The sequence below is a fragment of the Prionailurus viverrinus genome, chromosome E1, assembly GCF_022837055.1.
Source record: "Prionailurus viverrinus isolate Anna chromosome E1, UM_Priviv_1.0, whole genome shotgun sequence".
Lineage (NCBI taxonomy): Eukaryota > Metazoa > Chordata > Mammalia > Carnivora > Felidae > Prionailurus > Prionailurus viverrinus.
This window is the reverse complement of record NC_062574.1, coordinates 24,092,193-24,114,497: the sequence shown is the minus strand read 5'-3', so window position 1 is coordinate 24,114,497 and position 22,305 is coordinate 24,092,193. Positions and strand designations below refer to the sequence as shown.

General features: G+C 49.8%; 2 protein-coding genes across 6 annotated transcripts in view; both read left to right on the top strand.

Moving 5' to 3' along the window:
- Positions 1-1,881: 1,881 nt before the first annotated feature.
- LHX1 (LIM homeobox 1) lies at positions 1,882-8,377 on the top strand. The gene is made up of 5 exons (XM_047833108.1): positions 1,882-2,051; positions 3,997-4,223; positions 4,318-4,595; positions 5,972-6,137; positions 6,455-8,377. The coding sequence occupies exons 1-5, from the start codon at positions 1,882-1,884 to the stop codon at positions 6,832-6,834; spliced, it is 1,221 nt and encodes a 406-aa protein (XP_047689064.1). The 3' UTR covers positions 6,835-8,377.
- Positions 8,378-12,745: 4,368 nt separating this feature from the next.
- Positions 12,746-22,305, top strand: part of AATF (apoptosis antagonizing transcription factor) — a 106,065-nt gene continuing 96,505 nt past the window's right edge. For all 5 annotated transcript variants that reach the window (XR_007146854.1, XR_007146856.1, XM_047832737.1 and 2 more), the window contains exons 1-4: positions 12,746-12,995; positions 13,943-14,134; positions 17,142-17,576; positions 18,033-18,170. Coding sequence is in view for 3 of the 5 variants with exons in the window: in XM_047832737.1 (XP_047688693.1) it covers positions 12,905-12,995; positions 13,943-14,134; positions 17,142-17,576; positions 18,033-18,170 (856 nt within the window). In the remaining 2 variants the exon portion in view is untranslated. The remainder of the gene's footprint in view (positions 12,996-13,942; positions 14,135-17,141; positions 17,577-18,032; positions 18,171-22,305) is intronic.

Genomic DNA, 22,305 nt, shown 5'->3' with positions numbered 1-22,305 from the left:
GCGAGAAGGGGGGAGAGAGAGAGAGAGAGAAAGAGAGAGAGAGAGAAAGAGAGAGAGAGAGAGAGAGAGAGAAGCCCAACACCCGCTGAACTGCAAAGTCAAACAGTGCACCAGGGCCGCCGGGGCTCCCGGACCCAGCTGCACCCCAACCTTCAACAAGGCTCAACCTTAGATTAATCCCACCTTCCAATTGTAGTCTACCCTCCGCCTGCTCCTACTCCCGCGCTCTCAGTCCTTCCCATCGAAACCGAGGCCTTACCGGAGCAGGAGGGGCTCGGGCACCTCGCTGCCCGCCGCCCGCACCGCGCCCGGCCGCGGATGCGGCCGCCACTGATCCTCTAAACGCGGTCTCCCGGCACTCTCCCCGGCCGGGGGATGCAGAATGGTTTACAGAGGGACCGCGAGCCGCTGATTGGTCGCAGGCCGCGGTGACGTCGGCGGGCGCTGCATTAAGGCGAGGGGGCTTCCAGAGCTCAGCCAACAGCCAGGAGCAGTGACCGAGCCGCCGGAGCTGGGGAGAGACGCGCCAGGGCGGCGGACTGGGCCAGGAGACCAGGGACAGAGGGACGCTTGTCCGGGGACAGCCAGCAACGAACTGCGGCCTGGGCGGCGACAGCAGCGGCCCTTGCTGAGCTGTTCCAGCCTCGCAGAACTGTAGCTGCTGCACCAGGACGTTTTTTTTTTTTTTTTTAAAGCTCTCCAAGCTACTCCCCCTCCCCCTGACTCCTCCCGCTGCAAAAGAAAAAAAAAGGAAGGAAGGAAGGAAAGGCTAGAAAGGAAACCCAGATTTGCCACCACAACGAAAAAAGGGGGAAAAGGAAAAGAAAGTCGCGCGACTGTGGGGTTGGACGCAGGCAGCCCGAGCGCGGGCCGAGCGATGCGGGGCTGCGCGCCCAGGCGGCCGCGAGTTGTGACTGGAGCCACGATGCACGGCCAGGCGCGGTGAGGAGCCAGACCGTATCACCTCCCCGAAGGAGTCCAGGAGCAGGGAGGGCCGTCCCGAAAACACGGAGGCCGCCAGGCAGGCCACGGGCCGAGGTGACGGGGCTGGGGCGGTGGGGAGTGAGCCAGCGCACCTCGCTGCGTCCGCCTGGAGTTGTCCCTCTGCAATCTCGACTGACACAAACACTTCTCCAAACGGGGGGGAACCTAAGCCGCAACAATCATCAACAACGAGATCTTCCTCCTGCCTTGGCCTCCCTCCCTCCCTCCTCCCTTGGCCTGCCCCCGCCCCCTCCCCCAGGCCCACCGCGGGCGCCCGGCGCGTTCGGACCCGCTGCGCGATGCCGGCAGTTTAGGATCCAAAGCTTCTCTACTCGTTTTGTTCTTTTCTTTTATAAAAAGAGGAGGGGAAATCCCGGTGGCAGGCAGCCCGGCACACACACACCCGCCCCCATACTCCGACAAAAGCAGATGCACTTTGACTTCTGACAGCTCTACCTCAAGCCCAAGAGAACTCCACGGCGCTCTCCCTGCGACCCGAGCTCGCTGCGTCGTCCTCTTCCTTCTCCGTCTCCGTTTTATTTATTTCTGTTCCCATCGCCGTTCTCGGTGACCTTCACTCCTCCGCGGGCTCTGGGCAGAAGAGTGGCTTTCTCGCCGGCCGGAGACTCTTCCTCGCCCCGGGAGCTTCGGCGGGGCTGCGGTGCCCCGGGGCCCTGGGACTCCCAGGCTGCACACTCCACCGAGGTGCCCTTCGCCCCGCATCAGCCTCATTTTCACCCCCTTCTGATTTCCTGGTGCGGGTTTTGGCCTGCACCCCCAGTGTGTCTCCTCTTTTTTGGAGGGGCTGGGGAGCTCTGGGTATCGTCTTTGGGAGCCATCCCCTAGGCTCTCCCTGCTCTTCTCTCTCCCGGCCTCACCCGACCAAAACCAAAGACCATGGTGCACTGTGCCGGCTGCAAAAGGCCCATCCTGGACCGCTTCCTCTTGAATGTGCTGGACAGGGCCTGGCATGTCAAGTGCGTCCAGTGCTGTGAATGTAAATGCAACCTGACCGAGAAGTGCTTCTCCCGGGAAGGCAAGCTCTACTGCAAGAACGACTTTTTCCGGTGAGTACTTCCCTGGGGCACCTCTGCTGCTCCCTCCCCGAGGGCCCTTGCCGGCCAGATTCGGATGAGAGGTCAGCGTGGCCGAAGCAACCGCGTTAGGAGCAGCCTTTGGAGAGGGCAGCCAAGTCCCACGGGCGCCCGCCTGTTCGTCAGCTGGTGCACAGGGCACCTGGGAGGTGGCCCTGCTTGCCTCCTGGAAATTGTGGGTCTGGGCTTAGCTACACGTGCCTGGGAAGAAAGGTTCTGAATCCACTTCCGCCTAGAAGCCCCTCCAAGCCTAGAAGGGGGCAGCACAGCCTCCGGCATTGTAACCCCACCTCTGGTCTTTCCCCGCTCTGAGCTCTCCAACAACTGCATTCTCCGAGCCTCCCAGGTTGCTTGCCCTCCAGGCTGGGCTTAGAAGCCCGGGCTACATCCAAGCCACTTCTTTTTGCCTCCAAATCGCCTTGGCGGGAACCACAGAGGCTTCTGCGTAAAGTGTCTGAGTCCTGTGCCTTGGTGGCGGCAGGGAAAAACCCAGCCCTAATGCCTATCCTGCATATCCCAGGGTGTTCTTGAAACCCCGAACAGCCTCCCAGCGCCGGCCTAGGCAAGTTGCTAGGTGCTTGTGAAATGCCCCAAGGCTCCAGCCTCCGGGAAGACCCTTCCCTGGGCTTCCAGGCTGCCTGGGTTGACGGGAGGTTCGGTCTCCGCCCAACGCGAACCTCGGCTTTGTGGCATAGGCTCCGCTCGGAGCTCTCCCAGGCACTGCCCGCCTTTCCTTCGCCCCACCACCTCCTTGCTGAAACCGGGAAAAACCGAGGCCGGCTCGTGTGAGCCGGGAGACTTCTCCAGACGCCCCTCCTTCGTTTAGCATTTTAATTTATTCTCTTAAACTCACTATCTTGCCCCGAAATCCACACAAACACACAAGTTAACCGAGAAGAACAGAAGCAAATGCGAATTTTAATTCCTCTGTACTGGTTTGAAACCTCTCAGTTTACTCGATTGACTTGGTCTCTGCTTTTCTCTGAGTTTCTGGTGACAGATCAAACTGGGAGAAGGGGTGGGGGTGCGAGGCCATCCAGGTCGCTTTGCTCAGAGGCCCAGAACGCGCTGTCCCCAACACTGTCCCCAGAAGCGTGGCTCTGATTGCGGGGAACCATGGAGAAAAGCGCTGTGCAGGCTGGTTTTGCCCGGAGCAAGCGCGGGCTGAGCCTCTGAACCTCGGTTGACCGCACCTGGCGTCCCCAGTACTGGCTGGAGCCGAACCGGAGAACAGCGAACGGTGCCAGCTGCCAGTGGGCCCCAAAGGCCTGGCTCCCGCAAAGCGCAGCCCAGCACCTAGAGCCCCGCGGTGACTCTAGCTTGTGCCAACCTGCCGGGCTTTGGGCTTGAACGTGGCGGCGGCCCAGCTGCAGCCGTCTGCGTGCTCCGCGGCTGTTTCTTCACCCGCGGTGGGACTGGACTTTGCCAACCCCCAGCCTATGCGCAGGTCCTTGTGCAGTGAAAGAGAGGCGACGCTAGGAGAGAAAAGCAGCGCTCGGGTCGCGTTTACATGGAGCTCTAATTAAAATTTGACTGTTCTCTGAATCTAATAAGAAAAGAAGTGCCTCCCTCCCCCTTCCCATCGCCGCCTTGCCGCCTTCTTCCGCGGCGCTCTTTTCCTCTGGGACAGCACTGGGCATGAGGCCTGGTGGGGGAGGGGAGCAGCTTGGGCCCCTCGCTCTCTCACCGTAACCATGTGTATCTCCCCCATTGACTTTTCACTGGTGCCCCGCGCTCTCTCCGGCCTTCTTGCCTGCTTGATCGGCATTCTGCCTCTTTTTTTTTGGCTGTCTCTCTTCTTTTCCCCCATCCTTTTCTTCACCCTCCACTTTCTATTTCTCTCTTTCTCTAACGTCTTTTTCCCGGCCTCTCCCCGCCTGCCCTGCTCCTCACCAACCCGTCCTCTTCCACTCCGCAGATGTTTCGGTACCAAATGCGCGGGCTGCGCGCAGGGCATCTCCCCTAGCGACCTGGTGCGGAGAGCGCGGAGCAAAGTGTTTCACCTAAACTGCTTCACCTGCATGATGTGTAACAAGCAGCTGTCCACTGGCGAGGAGCTCTATATCATCGACGAGAACAAGTTTGTCTGCAAAGAGGATTACCTAAGCAATAGCAGTGTCGCCAAAGAGAACAGCCTCCACTCGGGTGAGGCCCCAATTCCCAACTTGCTAGGGGTGGGGTTCCTGGGGGAAGGAGGCCCACTAAGGCCGCTGCTCACCTGTCCCTTCCCTCTCCCCAGCCACCACGGGCAGCGACCCCAGTTTGTCTCCAGACTCCCAAGACCCGTCGCAGGATGATGCCAAGGACTCGGAGAGCGCCAACGTATCCGACAAGGAAGGGGGCAGCAATGAGAATGATGACCAGAACCTGGGCGCCAAGCGGCGGGGGCCCCGCACCACCATCAAGGCGAAGCAGCTGGAGACTCTGAAGGCAGCCTTTGCTGCCACTCCCAAGCCCACGCGCCATATCCGGGAGCAGCTGGCTCAGGAGACTGGCCTCAACATGCGTGTCATCCAGGTCGGGGCCTGGGCATGCTACTCAGTTCCCCTTGGGACCTATAGGCTCCTCTACACTGGCATCCAGGCCTAGCTGGGGAAACCCAACCTCAAGCAGGGTTGCAGTTTCAGGGAGGCTGGAGGGGGAGGAGTGGAGAGGCCCAGACACACCCCTACCCTGGCGACCTGTGAGGTGTGGCCTGTGGCGTAGAGCATCTGGAAATCCCTAGGCCTGCTCCACTTCCCGATCCAAAGCTGGTGGTGGTAGTGGCAGAGTGGGGGGGGGGGGGGGGGACGGTGAGCTCAGCAAGTGTCCGGGGAAGGGGACATTGTTGGACACTGCAAGGGGAGTTGGGACCCTTTCTTCTGCAGAGATGAGGAACGGAGAGTTCTCTGAGCATGCCGGAGTGAGTCAGTTCCAGTGGCTCCTCCACAACACTGATCTCCCTCTGTGTCCCCCTCCTCTGTTTTGTGGGTCTCTTGCCGCGGTTAGACAAGCCCCAGAGCTTCTCCTGAGAGAGGTGGTGGGGGGGGGAGTCCTGGTTTGAAGAGGAAAAGGTCGGAGCTGGAGTCAGCTCAGCCTCTGGCGGTCTAAAGTGGGATGGGGTAGGGAGAAGGTGGACATCTGGGCAGCTGTGCCAGTGTGTTGTGAGGACTCCAGGCTGCGTATGATTTGGGCCTGAGACTCAGGCCCAAGGTTAGGTGTCTGGTTTACCTGTGGAGGCTCTGCAAGGGTGTGGGTGGATGTGCCTGGGAGGCTGGGAGGCACACACAGCCAGGCCGCCGCCCTCCTTGCAGCCTCTGAGAGGCTGTGCCAACATGTGCGTAGTGAAGGGAAGTTTGCGTGTCTGTGTTTTCAGTGAGAGGCTGTGGATAAGTATATTCGGCACTGGGAGATTTTGCGTGGATTTGAAAAGGAGATTGTGGGTTTTAGTGTCACTATCATTGGCAGACTGGGTGTCAGCAGGAGACTGTTTAGTTCTCTCTCACCGTCATGGGGGAGGGGGCTGCCAGGGACCCTGGACGGGAAACCGCGTGTGTCTGACACTATTTGGGGAGGTTGAGTGTCTATGTGTGTACAGCCCCCAGAAGATGTAACTGTGACAGTGTGATATTGGAAACAACTCCGACTGCCTCACGTCGGGCAGGGCGGCTTGCCCAGGTCCCCAGTCGGGAATCCTGTATACCATTGGCTCAGGGGCCGCCCTTGGCGTTCCTACTCAGACATAACCCCCACGCACCACAACACACACACATGCGCGCGCGCGCGGAGCCCTGAGTCCAGCTAGCGGTTAGAGGGGTTAGGGGCCGATCGGCCCCCGCACCCGAAGTGTGTGTGGGGCGGGGCGGGGGGGGGGGCTGTCTCCCGAGCCTCACCCCGCCGCGTGTGTGCTTCAGGTCTGGTTCCAGAACAGACGCTCCAAGGAACGGAGGATGAAGCAGCTGAGCGCGTTGGGAGCCCGGCGCCACGCCTTCTTCCGCAGTCCGCGCCGGATGCGGCCGCTCGTGGACCGCCTGGAGCCGGGCGAGCTCATACCCAACGGACCCTTCTCCTTTTACGGAGGTGAGTGTGCGGCCCAGAGGCGGGGAGCGGCCAGCCGGGCTTGGCTTCGTTGGAAGCGGGTGGCAGCGCGGGAGGCGCTTCGAGTGGGGGAGATGGGGAAGGCCGGAGGGTAAATCAAGAGGAGGTAGTCCAGAGCGAGGGCCAAATTCCCGACCGCGAACGAGGCGGGCGAGCTGGCCAGGAGCAGCTCCGCTGTTTGCACCAAGCCTCCTCCCCGCGGCCAGCGCCGCAGGGGAGCCCGCGACGGCGAGTTCCCCGAGTTGTCCTTCGCGTCCTTTCTCCGCCGTCCTGACACCCTCCTCCCCGCCGCTCCGCAGATTACCAGAGCGAGTACTACGGGCCCGGGGGCAACTATGACTTCTTCCCGCAAGGCCCCCCGTCCTCGCAGGCTCAGACGCCGGTGGACCTGCCCTTCGTGCCGTCGTCCGGGCCCTCCGGAACGCCCCTGGGCGGCCTGGAGCACCCGCTGCCGGGCCACCACCCGTCGAGCGAGGCGCAGCGGTTCACTGACATCCTGGCGCACCCCCCCGGGGACTCGCCCAGCCCTGAGCCCAGCCTGCCCGGGCCTCTACACTCAATGTCGGCTGAGGTCTTCGGGCCCAGCCCGCCCTTCTCATCACTGTCGGTCAACGGCGGGGCGAGCTACGGGAACCACCTGTCTCACCCGCCCGAAATGAACGAGGCGGCCGTGTGGTAGCGGGGTCTCGCACGGTCCGCGGAGTTCGTGGTTGTACAGAAATGAACCTTTATTTAAGAAAAATAGAAAAAAGAAGAAAAAAAAAACATAAAAGCAAGTCACCCCCCCCCACCCCATACACACACACTTCCTTCAGCCTCGGGGACCATTTTCCGTCTGGCGAGTCCAGACGGGAAAGGGGGACAAGAAACAGGATCCAAATCCTCCTGGAAGTAGAACTGGGATCCGTGCTCTGACTGGCAAGGTGCAGAACTGGGGCTCCGGAAGGGATATTCAGACGTCTCCCCATCTTCCACCTGGACCCGGATCCAGGGGCAGACTCTTCGAGCCTGCGCACCTGGCCAGAGGGCTGCAGAGAAATAGCCACGGAGGCGGCGAGGGCGCACAGCCAGTGGTGACGCCGGGAGCCGCGGGGAGGGAGGCCGAGAGGCGCAGCCGGGTGAGGGAGGTGGAGCAGCCCGGGGCGCTCTCGGGCCAGCCAGGAGGGTTCTGGCTCTGGGAAATTCACTAGTGTTGTCTCAGAGTTCAGCAACAGCGACAACAAACTCTTATAGCTTCAGAAACGCCGACCTGCTGTGCATCAGGTGGGACTATATATATATATATATATTTTTTGTCTATCTGGGTTTTTGGTTTTTGTTTTTGCCAAAATTGCAAAATTCTAAATGTAAAGCCCTCAGTATCAACTCTTCTACCTTCACAAAGCTCTACACACACACACACACACACACACACACACACACACAGATACACACAGACACCCTCGATAAGGATGGTCTCTAGCCAGACCTCAGTAAAATGACTTGAACATCAACCGTACAAGAAAGTATTCTACCTTCACACATACAAAAAAAAAAAAAAATTAAAAAAAAAAAGACTATTGAACTAAAAACAGTCAACTGTTTACGTATAATGTTAAATTCAGGAGTTCAGTGTTTTATTAATATATCCTGTTTTGAAACCTCTTGTTCAAAAACAAAATGTTTTGAGCAATCAACCAAAATTGTTCATTTTCTTTTCCTGTAGATGTTCTGACAGATTTGCAGGGCTCGCAGCTCACTGTGCTAGTATGTAAAAAGGTGTTGTTTACACAAGGCAAAGAGAAAACATGATATTCAGACACTTGCCAAATAGAATAATTATAGCACAAATACTGTAAAGGTGCCTGGCACCACAACCTGAGAAAGTGTTAAAAAAAAAAAGAAAAAAAGTGTTACAAGGTTTAAAAAAAAAACATCTTTGCTAATTTTTAGTCCTGTTGAACATTCATGGAATTGTTAATATGACTTATATAGACCCACACAGGTTTTATTTTTGTGTCTTTAAAATAAAAGTCCAAAATATTTAAATTTTATGGTCAAATATGCAGTCAACAGCTGCTACTTTTTTCTTTATATATTAAATTTCTCATATGTCTTTTATTGTTCTGATAAACCTAAGCTTGTGTGACCTCCAGTGCATATTAGACCATTCACTGTATGAAAGAAAACATGTTGAATAAATTTGTGAGTTTTTAATAAAAATAGAAAATCTGATGTTTAGATATTTGGTGTGTCATTTGATGTTTTAACAAGTAGAGGTGAGGCCTGATGGGGAGCTGAATGACACCTCAGAAGCCAGAGGGAAGAGAAGCAGGACTGGGCTATGTTTTTACCTTGGCTATGGCTGAATCCCCTTGCTAATGCCAGCCAAGCTTTTCTCCGTGGCTTCCCGCTGTTATTAACTACCGATTTGCATTCTGTGGGTTTAACTGATACAGTTGAAGAGCTGTTTGCTGATAAATTAATATAGAATTTGAAATAGAAATCAAATCCATGGCTAAAAATGAGTGGTCCGGGTATGATTAGGCATGAGAGCCCATGCACTGTCTCTATCCCCCATTCTGCACGTGCAAAACTGGACTTGTGATAGTCAGTTACTTGTAAATATATAGTTAGAGGTGGTCCTTTTCAGTTTCAATTCACTTCCCATAGATAATCCTGCTCTCTAATTTGGTGGTTTAAAAGATAACGTAAAATGAATGTAGGGTACAGCTAGAAATGAAATACTTTAATCCCTTTCAGAGAACTGATATGAAGTAGTTGTTTTATAGTATTTGTTACATTTGAAGTTTTCTAGAAAGAAAACTATTTCATCTGGCACAAGATACATATTACCTTTCTCTGAAAGATGAGCAAAAATAACCAATAAAGAAATCAAATTTTACCTGGGAGTTGCCAATAGGTTCTGAAAAGTACTTCAATCCCTCCCAAGCCTTCATTAAACATGGAAGGAATTTAAATATTTATCTACTATGAAATACGTGTGTGTTTTTAATATTAGATGCTATTTGAGTTCCAGAATTTCATTTCTATATCACCTAGATTTCAGTCTGGATTATTTATTTCGTTTTAAAAATCAAAGGTTTTACGTTAAATGGCACATAATTTCCGTTGTCATTTTCATATTTTGTTAAAACACAACCAAGTGTATCTTTCCTGCAGAGAAGCCTTTAAAATAAGCAATATTTTACTGCATCCATATGACGGCTTATCTAATGGGCGGACTGTCAGCAAGGAACCTGACAGTATTCTTTCAAAAATCCAAATTTATGAAATACGGGGAGACTTTTGAAACTCCTAGCCTCTGCATGCAGCACATTTCTTTATCTGCTTTGTATCCAATCACTGGATCGGCTGTTTTTGCCCTTTTAGCGTTTATATACATTAAATCACAGCCAACTTATTCATTATGGCCACCCCCTTTAAAGACATTCATTTAACTGAACGTACGCTCATGAGAAGCTGCATTCTCCTATCAAGGCTGCTGAATTATTTAGCAGCTTTATTGTGGAATCGGGTACTTGTTAAGAAGCGTTTTGAGTTGGGCGCTCAGTGTGGACTCATTTCCTCTCTCTCACTCGGTGGCAGCAGGGCAGTCTTTCCCTCTTGGCTCTGGATACTGAACCCTAATAAGTACCTGAAAAGGTGGCAAAGCTTAGTAGTCAAATTTGGAGCCACCTGAGAGGAGGAGGTCTAGAGATATCAGGGACTATTCTCCTTCCCATCAGAGCAGCTATGCTCACCTCTGGCCCTAAGCTGCAGAGAAGCGCTGCACCGCTCCCAGGCAGCCCAGCTGGGGCCTCCCGGGAGAGGCTCAAGGGCCACAGAGGAGCAACAAGGCAGTCCCCTCCCTCCTAGGAGGGCAATCTCCTCTCTAGTTGGGCTTGGCAGTTTGCTTTCTCCCTGCAGCCATCTTAAAGCTGCCACCTCTGTGCCTCTGGCCATCTGCCCTCAGGGCTCCAGCCTCAGGAAGCTACCATCTGCCCTGGGCTACGGAGCCGAAGCTCACCCACCAACTTCTCCAGGCTGGAGGAGACTGGGAACTGCTTTAGGGCTGTACAAAATGAAGGGAAACTATTCCTGGAGACCAGGACAGGCATTGGTAGGGACCTGGGACCTGGGGATTGATGGCATCTGAGAAGAGAGGCAGGTAAGAAGAACCTGGTTTCCCTAAACTCTTGAAACTCCTGGTCATAGGAATTGTTGATTGGGACAGTGGTGGGGGGCAATCCAATGTCACTCCTGCCCATCTTATGCTATCCCTACATCTCTCTGTCACTTTGCAGCCCTTAGGCAGCAGCACTGTGAATGGGGAGACCCTCTGACTGCCTCTGGAGAAGACTGTTCTTTGGGGAGAGTGCTCCCGGTCATTCCCATCCTTCTGATCTTCACATCAGCTCTCACGCCCAGAGCAGTTAGAGGCTTAAGTTTCTTCTAGGAGGCATAGTCTTTGAAGTATCCTCTCTTGTAGTCCACCCTCCATCTCCAGATCCTTTCCCATCAGGAAAATCCCTCCTCATTTCTCTAGATACTGGAATGCAGGCAGGGAGGGCCCCCTAGAGAGAACGTTCAGGAGGATGCTCTCCAGCCCCAGGTCTCAACGTCTCTCCGGCTGCATCTTAAGTCCTAGAATTCTTTCCTCTTTCTTTCCCTCTCTCCCCTCAGTATGGGGTAAGAAAGCAGAAGCATTTGGGGGGCCCTGGGATGTGTGTGACTGGAGTAGCGTAGTCTTGATTCCTTCCTCCAAAGGCTTTCCAAGTCAGAGGAGACCAGGACAGTGAAGGGAGAGTATAGATAAGCAGGACTAGGGCATTTTCTGCCCAGAGCCAGCCACCAGTGTGTCTTGTTTGCACGACAGCTTAGAGGTGGTCTCTGACCTGTCTTGTTTCCCCTTCCCCCTTCTTTCCCTTTTCTTTACCTTGAAGGCAAGGATTCTAAGCACTATTGTTCAAAATAGGAACAGAAGAGGATTGGGGGAAGTAGCTTCCTAAATGTGGAGAGATACATTTTTGTCTTTTGAAGCCCAGGGCAATGGCTCCCTGTTGCAGCCTGAGGGGCATGCTTTCCCTTTGGAGGCTCCAGACAGCAGGCACCAGGCTGCAATTACAGAGAATATGTTAACAAAATAAGGGGGGGGGGGGGGGGGAGCTGTTCTCTAGCCTGAATTTTCTTGCTGCTGGTAAAAAGCAGTTTGCTTTTGCCTGAGTCCCCTACCTAGGTGCTCCTGTCCTAGGTTGGCATTCTTTCCTTTCAAGTCTGAAGGAATCTGCCCTAAGACTGGTTCTCCTTCCCCTCTGCAGCCACCTGGGAAGGGGACATGAAACAAGCCACACTAAAGGGATGGGTCTCTCATTGCTCTTGACCTTGAGGGCATATTAAGACTGTGAAAGTCAGGGACCCTCACTTCCCTTAAATTCCACAGGAAACACTGGTGAGCTGAGGGTTCCCAGGCTGTCAGCTGTGGGATCCAACTGCTCTGGCACCCTTAACATCTCTTTTCTTGACTCTTTTGATGCAGTTTCTGTTTGAGGGGGGTTGTTCAAGGTTTCTACAGGTGACCTCAAACAGATACTGGAAGGAACAGACCACTTTGTACTCACCCTCATCCCTTATTGCCAGTTCTGTTTACAAGTTTGTCTGCCCACCCCCCCGCCGCCCCCCTTAGTGGGGGGCTGATCACCGTCAGGAGAGAATTTAACTTGCTCATCTTTGTATCTCATCTAGCAGTGCCTGCCACACAGCGGGCAGTTAGGGAATGCTTCATGAAGAAAGAGAATATAAAGGGATAGTATCTTTCCGTGTGGCTGGGTGTAATTAAATTGATCCTATTAAGTCTCTATATTTTGAGTCTACCTGTGCCTCTCATACAGTAGACATGAATTTTTCTGCATTTGTGCACCAGTTTCAAGTGTCTGAGTATATCCTCACCTTTGACCAGATATCAATAATGAGGGTATGCAATAGAGTAATCGCCACCATCATCCCCCTTTTCCCTAAGACAAGGCTACTTGGAGAAACTACAGAACGATCTTTATTTAGGCACAACCATAGCTATTTCTAATTATTCCTGTGAATAAGGACGCCAACAGTCCGCCGTGCACTTACACATGCACATCGCTGACGTAGGATTCTTAAATCCCGACCACCGCAGGGTCAGAGGCGTGTGCCCGGCCCCAGACTCCTCCAGACTGTTAAACTGCTAAATGTCAAACCTATTTTGGTCCCAGTGCCCGAAAGCGCACCTGAGGCTGAAAGTGCTTACCCTTTATTTACTCCCTCCTCTTTTCATAACAGCCACCATAGATAGGCCATGGCTACACCACACTTTATTTCTAAGCGAATCTCGGACAAATCTTGAAGCGTATTTTATACAAGGGGACAAGGGTCGCGCGCAAAGCAACGTCGGTTCAGCGCCAACGGCGGCCACGTGCCCTGGCGCGCTCCCGGACCACCTCACACACCCCCTCGGCGCACGCGCACGCGCGCCGGGATGGCGACAATCCCTTCAGCCTTCCGCGCGCTTCCGCCTTCTTCCTAGCAACGCCTGTAGTGACGCGCAGGCCCCGCCCCCTCGCGCGCGCCTCCCGGAAGTGGCCGGCCCCGAGCGAGAGCGGGGTTGTCTGCGCTCCCTGGCTGTTCTGGGGAGTAGTCTCTGGGCAACAGGGCCCGGCGGGGAGAGAGCGTCCGGGCCGGGGCCAGGGCTGGGGCTGCACGTTGACGGGCACGGCGCAGAGCGAGACCTGGTGACGATGGCGGGGCCGCAGCCCCTGGCGCTGCAGCTGGAACAATTGTTGAACCCGCGCCCGCGCGAGGCGGATCCTGAGGCCGACCCGGAGGAGGGTGAGGCCTGACTGGGGAAAAGCCACGTGCGGAGCGGTGGGTCCAGCCTCGGGCAGACCCGGGCGGCGCGAGAGAGGCCGGCAGCCAGGCCTCGCCGCCTGGCCTACTCGGCTCATCCTGGCATAGAGGAAAACGACCTCCCGGGAGGGTTGGCCGGGCTCAGGAGGAGGACTTCGGCTTCCTTCTGAGCCGCACTCCAGACTTGGTGCTCGGGTGGCTGGAGCATCCCGGGGACTTGGAGGGCTGTAGCAGGGAACAGGGGGTCTGGTAGTTGGTTGGAAGTTATCTTTTCAGGATGCCCTTACCGGTATTAAGTTAGAAATGAGAAGGAAGTCTCAGCGTTTTTTAAGTCGGCCTGCCCCTAGGAACTTACTAGGAGATTGAAGGAAGAAGTGGGATTCCATGGGGCTGTTTAAGCCTCCCTAGGCCTCAAGACATTTGCTCAGGGGCTGACGAATGGGACGGCTGTTCTGTAAGCTGATGTTCAAGGTCTAGTTGGGAGTAATCCTGCTTTAGACTTGAATCAGAGAAGTGTGAGGAAGGAAGAATAAGGAAGGATAAATGTGAGTGCTGGACCGTGTTTTAGGAATATCAGTTGAAGAAGTTGGGGCTGTTGAGCCAGAATAAGCAGACTCCCTTAGGGATGGGATGGAGTGAGGATAGATGGCTGACTTAAATATTTGAGCGACTGTCACAAATGGAAGAGGAGTTAGGCTAGTTTTTATAATCCAAGGCCTAGAAATATGTCCAACTAGTAGGCGCAGAGGTCAACTTTCTGTTCAAGAACAGCAGTAAGACTGTGGTCTAGAGAGGTAATGAGTTTCCTGTTCCTGGAAGTTGGTGGGGATTTTGTAGAGTGTGAGTTGAAAGGGTTGAACAGGGTTACTCTTAAAGTTCCTTCTAACCTGGAGATACTGATTACTCTCCCCCCACTCCCTCCCCTCCAGCCACTGCTGCCAGAGTGATTGACAGGTTTGATGAAGGGGAAGATGGGGAAGGTGATTTTCTGGCAGTGGGTAGCATTAGAAAATTGGCATCAGCCTCCCTCTTGGACACGGACAAAAGGTATTCTGGCAAGGCTACCTCTAGAAAAGCTTGGAAGGAAGACCCCTGGGAGCAGACACTGCCAGGTTCATCTGGTGAGTAGACATATTTGCATGTTGCTTTCTCTTTCTTTCCTAATATTTTAGGGTTAAAGTTGTGGGGTTTTGTCTTTGTTTTTGTTTTGGATGATTAGTCTGTGTGTGTGCCCCCACTTACTCTCTTAGGAGAGACCATGGATTTGGCATTAGAAAGGACCTTAAGAGGTAGTTAATTTCAGTTCCTAAGGATTCTAAAGCTCAAAGCTATTAAGTTTATATAATCCTTATGTTTAAGTTAATGGTTCACTGTAAAATGGAAAGAAAAGATAATGGATATTGGACAGGGCTATGTGTTGAGAAAGAATTGCGTCCGATGAGCATGCTACTCATGGATTTTGACCCTTTTCCTTTGGTTTTTCGAGTCTTGCATTGGGTCACTGTATAATTCAATACTAGTTTGTGAAACTCATTTTTTGCCATTGTAAAAATAATATAATCCTTCCCTCTCCCCTGCAAGGGCCTTAGGAGGATGTGAGGACATGAGCGTATAGTTTTATTTTTTATTATTTCTTTTTATGAAATTTTTAAAATGTAATCTCTACATCCAACATGAGACTTGAACTCTCAACCCCAAGATTAAGAGTTGCATGCTCTTCTAACTGAGCCAGCCAGGTGCCCCATCAGCTTATAGTTTTAAAGCATTAGCATTGTAAGTTTCTCAGTGGAAGAAGGGGCTGGATATGGTGGTTACTTAGTGGATGCCATTTTTCCCCCCCTTTAGAGAGGTTAGAGGTGCCAGGCTGAGAATGCACAGATGATATAAAAGAAACTATCATTCAGGTCATGATATCCATGATTAGTTGCTTAATGGATGATTACCCGTTATGGTTCTGGGGGCTCCTGGTAAGCTCATTTCACATTCTTTGCCTAGAGACTGATAGAGGGGCCAATTGTGAGACAAATGTTATAATACTTATTGGGCTTCACCATGTGTTAGGCATTGTGGTAGCTCTTTAAGTTCTCAGAGACTAGAACACAGTTTTCAAAAGATGTTGTTACTGTTACCATTACATGTATCATCTCATTTGATACTCTCAATAATTTATGAAGTTGCTAGTATTTGTCCCCATTTTATTTTATTTTTTTAAGTTTGTTTTTGAGAGAGAGGGGGGCACAAGTTGAGAGGGGCAGAGAGAGTGGGAGACACAGAATGTGATGCAGCCTCCAGGCTCAGAGCTGTCAGCACAGAGCCCGATGCAAGGCTCGAACTCAACGAATCATGAGATCATAACCTGAGCTGAGGTCGGACACTTAACCGACTGAGCCACCTAGGCGCCCTGTATCCCCATTTTAAAGGTAAGGAAATTGAGGGACAGATTGGTTGTATAACTTGCTCAAGGTCATAGAGCTAGTAAGTGGAAGAGCCAGGACTCACATAAGGTAGTCTGACTCCAAGTCTGACTCTTAACTGCTACTCTGTGAATATCCCTTAATCTGAGAAATGGCATACATTTAAAGAATTTAAAGGATTAATTTCTTTTTTTTTAAATTTATTTTATTTTTTTAAATGTTTAATTTTTGAGAGAGAGACAGAGTACGAGCGGGGAAGGGGCAGAGAGAGAGAGAGTGAGACACAGAATCTGAAGCAGGCTCCCAACTCTGAGCTGTCAGCACAGAGCCCAATGTGGGGCTCAAACCCACAGACCGTGAGGTCATGACCTGAGCCGAAGTCAGAGCCACCCAGGTGCCCCTATATGTAGTTTTTTTTTTTTTTTTAATTTTTTTTTCAACGTTTTTATTTTATTTTTGGGACAGAGAGAGACAGAGCATGAATGGGCGAGGGGCAGAGAGAGAGGGAGACACAGAATCGGAAACAGGCTCCAGGCTCTGAGCCATCAGCCCAGAGCCTGACGCGGGGCTCGAACTCACGGACCGCGAGATCGTGACCTGGCTGAAGTCGGACGCTTAACCGACTGCGCCACCCAGGCGCCCCTGTAGTTTTTTTTAAAGAAGTATTGAAGACCTATCACATCAGCTGTTACTTATGCTTAATGAATAAAATTATAGTATCTCCTGTACATGAAGCTATTCCTTATCCTTCCAAGCATGTTAGTTGGATCCTCTTCCATACACTGTGTACTAATGGCACTAGGATTTTTTTTTTTTAATTTTTATTTAAATTCCATTTAGTTAGGTGATGAATGACTAAATTATATTCCTGAAATAATCATTACACTATATATTAACTAACTTGGATTAAAATGAAATAAAATAAAATATGCACTGAAAAAAGACTTTTTAAATAAAAAATAAATTCCATTTAGTTAACAGATAGTGTGATATTAGTTTCAGGTACACAATTTAGTGACTCAAGACATATAACACCCGGTGCTTATCACAAGTCCACTCCTTAATCCCCATCATCTGTTTTACCCATCCCCTCACTCACCTCCAATACACTGTGTACGGATGATGCTGTAATGATAATAGTGATATGAATATTGTCAAACATATCTACCACTCTTACCAGACTGTGACACCCCACAGGTGTTACGTTGTATTTGTCATTCCTTAGCTTTTATGTACACCTGGCTGATAATAGGTGCTTAAGTAAGTAATAAATAGGGTACACTGGTGTGAGAGAGATTGTACATTGGGGTTAGTTAATGATAAATTATATTTCAGATATAGGTTTGGGAAAACTGTTAATTCCCTTATTTGAAATCTTACCATTCTTCAAGGTCCAGACCTTGCCCCACAGTTAAAATTTCTCCCTCCTCTGGGTTATCAAAACTTTGTCGGTTCTTGTCTGTATTTGGTGGGTCTGCCTTTCCCACTAGAACCTTTTGTTAGGGTAGGACCTACGTTTTGTTCATCTTTGCTTTTCCCTTAGCCTCTTATAGGTAGTAGATGTATAATATATATTTGAATTGAGTATAACCATACATTTTATTTTTTTGATGGATGCTGCAGCCCTTTACTTGAAATGAAAGGTGTGGCCTAATATTTGTCTCAAAGTAACATCTGTTTTTTTTTTTTTCTTCTTCTTTCTTCTCTTGTTCAGACAAGGAAATAATATCTGATGAGGATGAGTCTGGAGATGGAGGTTCAGAGGGGCTGGGTCTGGAGGGATCTGATGAGGATGCCACGAGTGCTGCTGAGGAAGAGGAGTGTGGTGATGACAAGGACAGTAGTCTGGCCTGGAAGAAGAGGATCAAAAGCTGCTTTGAGAGCACACCAGGTTTTAGTGTCCAGAGCATCAGTGACTTTGAAAAATTCACCAAGGGAATGGATGACCTTGGTAGCAGCGAGGAGGAGGAAGACGAAGAGGAGGAGAGTGGTATGGAAGAAGGACACGGGGAGGAAGACTCCACAAATGAGAGAGAGGAAGACAGGGCTGAAGGCAGGAATAGTGAAGATGACGGAGTAGTGATGACCTTCTCCAGTGTCAGAGTTTCCGAGGAAGTGGAGAAAGGAAGAGCTGTGAAGAACCAGATAGGTTTGTACATGGTTTGCTGGTGGCTTATTTTTCACAGTGTCTGCATTTGATCTCCTCTTTGTGTTTTTGTTTGTTTTGGCTCTTCCTTTTCTCTTGTGTCCTTCCAATTAATTTGTCCCCCACCTACCTAGGGGCCTAAAGCCCCATTCTTCTGTGCGTAGCCAGCCTTTTCTACATTGAGCTGCTTAGCTGGTTCTGTTCTCGTACTTTGGCGGCTGTGGAATACTGAGGGGAAAACAGTTTTCTCCTCTCTTTGGGCTTCAGCCTACCCCTCTCTCTTGTAGCAAATATTTGCTTCCAAGATACTGAGTTTTTTTCCTGTAACAGAGGGTATTTTCATGGCATGAAGCTGTGATAAAGCCATGCTTTGCAGAGACTGGTGTGATTTCTTGCCTCTCCCTATCTGTCCCACTGGGAAGATTTTTGTAACGAATGATATTCTTTTCTCTTTCTCAGCTCTGTGGGACCAGCTCTTGGAAGGAAGGATCAAGCTTCAAAAAGCTCTGTTGACTACCAATCAGCTTCCTCAACCAGATGTTTTCCCTATTTTCAGGGACAAAGGTGGCCCAGAATTTGCCAGCGCCCTAAAAAATAGTAAGAATACTTATGCCATATGGAGATACTTTAGAACCACTGGGATACATTGGGATACACTGGGACTGCATTTGCAGCACCACAGAATTGAAGAAGAGAGTATTTGGTTTTAGTGATAATATAGTACAGAGTAGTTTTTTAACTTTTTTTTTTTTTTTAAGGTTATGTATTTATTTTGAGAGGGGGGCAGAGAGAGATAGCACTTGGGTGCCCTGCGCAAGCAGGGGAGGGGCAGAGAGAGAATCCCAAGCAGTTTCCATGCTGTCAGTGCAGAGCCCATCTCCGGGCTCAAGAGATGGCTCTCACGAACCGGTCTCCTGATTTGTGAGAGCTTTACCTGAACTGAAATCAAGAGCTGGATGCTTAACCAACTGAGCCACCCAGGCCCCTAGTTTTTACCTTTAAAAAAAAAAAAGGCAGTATAACTCTTATTAAACAAAGACAGTTTTGACTGAAATGGTTTGAGTTCTAAGTGATGCCAATTCCACTTTTCTCTTACCTGCCCTCACTTCCCTCCCCCACTTGCCTTTGGCTTTCTGAGTTAGTTCTTTAATACTCGGAGACCACTATGTGCAAACCCACAGGTATAGAACAAGAGATAAGGGATGGCTGATCCCAGTTCATTAAAAGTGGTTGTATCATGCGCTTAAGAGATGCCTTTCTTGGGGTGCCTGGGTGGTTCAGTTGGTTAAACGCCTTACTCTTGATTTCAGCTCAGGTCATGATCTCACGGTTCATGAGTTCAAGCCCCACATTGGGCTCCATGCTGATGGTGTGGAGCCCACTTGGGATTCTCTCATTCTCTCTCTCTCTCTCTCTCTCTCTCTCTCTCTCCCCCTCTCCCTCTCCCTCTCCCTCTCCCAGTCTCTCTCCCCCTCCTGTGTGCTTTCTTTCTCTCAAAATAGATAAAATATATTTTTAAAAAAAGATGCCTTTGTTCGGAGGTTTCTAGAAAACATGCTAAGATGGTCTTATTTATGTCTCCCTTTGGGTTACACAGAGTGAGGAAAGGTGATGACTGCAGAGGGAGGAAAAATTTTGGGAGAGAAGTGCTGAGCTATAAAGCCCGAGAATTATGGAAGAGGAATTTAGAAATTACTTGTTTCTCAGGCCCCTGATTTTACAAATGAGAAAACCAGGGCTCAGATTATAGCACTTGTTCATGCACAGCAGACCAAACTCCAGCTTTCCTGCCTTATGGTCTAGAAGTCTCCCTTCTGCACCACACTGCCTCCTGTGGTCTGTGTGCTATGTGCCCAAGGGCCCTAAAGGATGGGGGCAGAGGGCGATTTGGGCTGAGTGCACTGTGGTTGGATTGGAATTGCTATTCCTTATCTGCATGTTGAGACTTAAGTGTTTTCATTTGCTCTTTAAAACTTCTTTTTAGAGGCGCCTGGTGGCGCAGTTGGTTAAGTGCTGACTCCGGCTCAGGTCATGATCTCGGTGGTTCATGAGTTCAAGCCACGCAACCAGCTATGTGCTGACAGCTCAGAGCCTGGAGCCTGCTTCAGATTCTGTGTCTCCCTCTCTCTCTGCCCCTCACCCACTCATTCTCTCTCTCTCTCTCTCTCTCTCTCTCTCTCTCGTCTGTCTCTCTCTCTCAAAAATAAACATTTTTTTAAAAATTAAAAAAAAAAAGCAACTTATTTTTATAGTATCATGGATTAGAGTTGGAAGGGACCCGAGAAGGACATCTGATTCCAGATAGGATCACCTCAAACTTCGAAGTAAATATGTAGGATTTTTAACGTAGGGGGTTCTGCGAAGCTTTCTTGTGAGAGAATACCTGCTTGTTGTTGCTGTTATTGTTGTTGTTTATTTATTTATTTTGGGGCAGTCAGGGGAAGAGAAAGAAGGAGTAAGAGAATCCCAGGAAGGCTTTGTGCTGTTAGTGCAGAGCCCAGTGTGGGGCTCGAGCCCATGAACCATGACATTATGACCTGAGCTGAAATCAAGAGTCAGACGCTCAACTGAGTAAGCCACCCAGCCACCCCTACCTGGTTTTTTTTTTTGTAAAGTGAACTCTGTGCCACACATGGAGCTCAAGCTGACGACCCGAAGATTAAGAGTTGCATGTTCTACTGACTGAGCCAGCCAGGCACCCCAAAATACCTGCTTTAATTAGGAATTTTTTCCTAGGGTCTAGCTTTTAGATGTCCTGTCGTACTTGAAGTCAGGAACCCTGCAAACTCACCTTTTACCTCTACCTCCCTTAAATAAAAGATAGGCTGGCAGTTTTCAAAATTTGTGAGATTTTTGGATCACTTATCTGCTATTTTCTTTTAATTTTTTTTTTTTTTTGAAGTAAACTCTCCGCCCCACATGGGACTTGAACTCATGATCCCAAGATCAAGAGTTGTATGTTCTGCTGACTAAGCCAGCCGGGTGCCCCATTTCTCTACTATTTTTAATGCCTCGGTACCCTAATTTCTGGTATGCTTTGGGATGGGACCTAATTGCTCTAGGTTAAATGTTTGAAGTGTTTGGTGAGGAGACCTTTCCCATTTTGTAACTTGTTACTCTTCTTGCTTGAGTCTTTCCCTTTTTTTTTTTTTTTTTTGATTCATCTTAAAATATTGATATTTTAAGGGTTTAGTTAGTGTCAGGTGAACATATTCTTGGGTACCAATTTAGTTCCTTTGACTACTTTAATATTATTTAACTTTTATTTTGCAACTATTATGAATTTTTTTTTTTAATGTTTATTTATTTTTGAGACAGAGAGAGACAGAGCATGAACGGGGAAGGAGCAGAGAGAGAGAGGGAGACACAGAATCCGAAGCAGGGTCCAGGCTCTGAGCTGTCAGCACAGAGCCCGATGCGGGGCTCGAACTCACGGACTATGAGATCGTGACCTGAGCCGAAGTCGGATGCTTAACCGACTGAGCCACCCAGGCGCCCCATTATGAATTTTTTTAATGTTTGTTTATTTTTGAGAGAGAGGGTGTGGAGGAAGGTCGGGGCCAGGTGCGGGGAGGGGACAGAGGATCCAAAGCAGGCTTCACATTGACAGCAGCGAGCCCGATGTGAGGCTCTAACTCATGAACTGTGAGATCATGACCTGAGCTGAAGTTGGACACACTCAACTGACTGAGCCACCCAGGCACCCCTGTAACTATTCTGATCTTAATCTGCCTTTTTTGTACTTAACCAAATTGCCTCTTTGCCTCATTGGTGAATTCCAGTTAATGTGACAGATGTCTATGAATCTGACAGGGTGGGTTGCAGTGGAGGAGGAAGAAGAAAGGAACATTTGTTTGGTGTCACATATATTCTAAGATAGGAGAGTGAAAATACTAGTATTATCTAATACTAGTATTTCTGCACATCTGAAGGGTGGCTGATTTTTGTTCTTAAGATTTTATTTTTTAAGTCATCTCTACACCCAAGGTGGGGCTCGAAACTGATGACCCCAAAATCAAAAGTTGCATGCTCTATGGACTAAGCCAGCCAGGCACCCCAGGGTAGCTTTTTTGTTTGTTTGTTTTCAATCTTCTTATGACAGTATGGCATAATACGTTGTGTACCTCCCTGTGTTGAGAAACAGTTTAAGAAAAATTTCTAGGCTACATTACTTTGGATGCACCATAAACTGTGCTGTATAGCTGGTGTGGAACATAGGCTGAATTTGTACTGACCCCAGAATAGGCACTGGAACTTACTGTCTTTAATTAAATCGCCTGTCAGTTTGCTTGGCCTTATAGGAGTTGAAGTTAGACTGCCTAGCTTTAGATTCCATCTCGGCAATGGATTAACTGTGACCTTGGCAAGATTCCTTAACTTCGCAGTAAAATGGTGATGGTATGGTCGTGAGAATTAATGGGCATGATTAACGGAAAGCATTAGCACAGTGTCTGGCACATTGCATCCCACAACTGTTAGGTGTGGGTATTTTTCTGCTGAAGGTGGTGTTTGGTAATGATCAGCCATGTGAATGATGGTTATCAGTGTAATATGCATCAGTGTAATAATATCAGTGTAATAACCATCATCCCCACTGTCTTCAGTGTTTTTTGACTTTTTATTAGAATTCAAACCTCCTACATAACTTATGCATTTGCTCTGGAGAGTGTAGTGCTACATTCTTCTTTAATGCTTATAATTCAGCCCTTGTCTCGTGACTACAGAAAGATAA